The sequence below is a fragment of the Pinus tabuliformis genome, chromosome 3_2 (genome assembly GCF_031772625.1).
Source record: "Pinus tabuliformis cultivar Carrire ecotype Pingquan chromosome 3_2, CPIR1, whole genome shotgun sequence".
In the NCBI taxonomy this organism is placed as follows: Eukaryota; Viridiplantae; Streptophyta; class Pinopsida; order Pinales; family Pinaceae; genus Pinus; species Pinus tabuliformis.
This window is the reverse complement of record NC_142302.1, coordinates 802,834,104-802,835,922: the sequence shown is the minus strand read 5'-3', so window position 1 is coordinate 802,835,922 and position 1,819 is coordinate 802,834,104. Positions and strand designations below refer to the sequence as shown.

Genomic DNA, 1,819 nt, shown 5'->3' with positions numbered 1-1,819 from the left:
TTTCATACATGTTAAAAAAGCTGTACGCGCTCCGATCGTTTATATTATAGAGTTATGCAAATGTCCTTACTGACTCTGTACAATATAATTCACTACAATTTCATGCTGGGCTTTTAAGGGATATTTTTCGGATCTGTTGGACTACTACAGAGGAACTAAAGAAACGCTGATGGGTCCATGAGATCCCTCAGATGGAGCAGCAGCTGATCCTATAGGTTTGGTAGCAGTGTTGGAATTCTCAGACATGGCCGGGCGCAGCCCCAAGAACCTTGAGTGCAAACAAGTGAAACCGTGATCACCCTCAAAACCTGCTCACTTGGGGTCCGCGCCTCTAACGTTGGATCAACAATATCCAAAACTTGATCGTGCTTATATTGGTTCCAAGCGTGCATCATCGTCAATTTTACTTTCTATTCTATGCTTCTAAATGAACTTTTTGCTATAACTTCAAACCAAAGTTTTATGAAATTTTAGAACGGTGGAAGAATGTTCATAGGGGCTGGCAATGTTGGATCTCTGCACTTTCTCCCACTCACAATCTCAAGAACCACGATCCCATAACTATAAACGTCTGCCTTTTCCGTCAATTGCCCATGGACGGCATACTCCAGTGCAGTGTATCCTCTCATTCATAAAATATTAGCAGAGCCCATAAATTCGTACCAGGATCACACACAAGTTATTAAACGAATGACACAACTTACATTGTTCCTCCGACTCTAGTAGAGACATGGGTTTGGTCTTCTGGGAAGAATCTAGCCAATCCAAAATCTGCTATTTTAGGATGAAATCTTTCATCTAAAAGTATATTTCCACATTTGATATCTCTGTGTATAATGCGAACGTTGGAGTTTTCATGCAGATATGCAAGGCCTCGAGCTACGCCCACTATAACGTTTAAATGGTTTGCGTAGCTCAGAGGATCTCTTATCTCTCCTGTGTATTGCCAGCAAAATATTTGAAACCCTTAATACATGTAATTGAACCATTTCACATACTTTTGAAAACAATAAAATGGCGAAAATATCCAATACAAGTCGTATGAAGTTATGAACCAGTACACAATTTTGAAAAGCAATTTGAATGGCGAAAAAATAGTTCTGATGAGAACAAACTACCAAACAAATGGTTGTGAAGACTGTTATTTGACATGAATTCGAAAACAATCAAACGTTCCTGCCCTTGCGCGCAACATCCGAGTAAACGAACAAGATTGCGGTGACAGACAGTAGTGAGGAGCTTTACTTTTCTTAGAAATTCCTCCTCAGCTTGAGTTTTGTCATGCCTTCCATTCCGTTTTTTCATAGCAATATCCCTCCCACCTGGAATTCTTCCCTGTTCCGCAAGCTCGTTACAGTTATCATTAAACAACGCATATAGTTGGGCAAACTTATGAAATCCACGATTGATATTATACCTTGTAAACTTCACCGAAACCTCCTTTGCCAAGCATGTTGGTCCTATAAAAGTTGCCAGTCGAATCTCTCAGAAGCTTGTAATCGACAAAAACTTGCCCAAAATTTCCTCTGGGACCGAATTTTTCATCTGAGAAGACAATCATTACAATAAGTTTCTCATAACAAATACAACTATGTCAAAAGAACTGAGCTGAAAGCAGCATGGAAGTATAGCTATAATGCAATGATATATAGTCACCTTTTCGAGCATAGCCCTTTCGATGTCTAATAAGTTGATAGGAAACCAAACGCACCACTGCTATGAGGCTTGTTCCTATAATACTTCCTAACAGTATAGGCACTATTTTCGATGATGATTTCGTTGAATATATTATTAAATAGAAACAAAATAGTCAAATGCC

General features: G+C 39.1%; 1 protein-coding gene across 1 annotated transcript; it reads right to left on the bottom strand.

Moving 5' to 3' along the window:
• Positions 1–470: 470 nt before the first annotated feature.
• LOC149183020 (cysteine-rich receptor-like protein kinase 43) lies at positions 471–1,561 on the bottom strand. Its single transcript, XM_089414780.1, has 4 exons — positions 1,418–1,561; positions 1,119–1,335; positions 705–936; positions 471–624 (listed from the first exon to the last, which is right to left on the bottom strand). The coding sequence occupies exons 1-4, from the start codon at positions 1,559–1,561 to the stop codon at positions 471–473; spliced, it is 747 nt and encodes a 248-aa protein (XP_089270906.1).
• Positions 1,562–1,819: the final 258 nt, after the last annotated feature.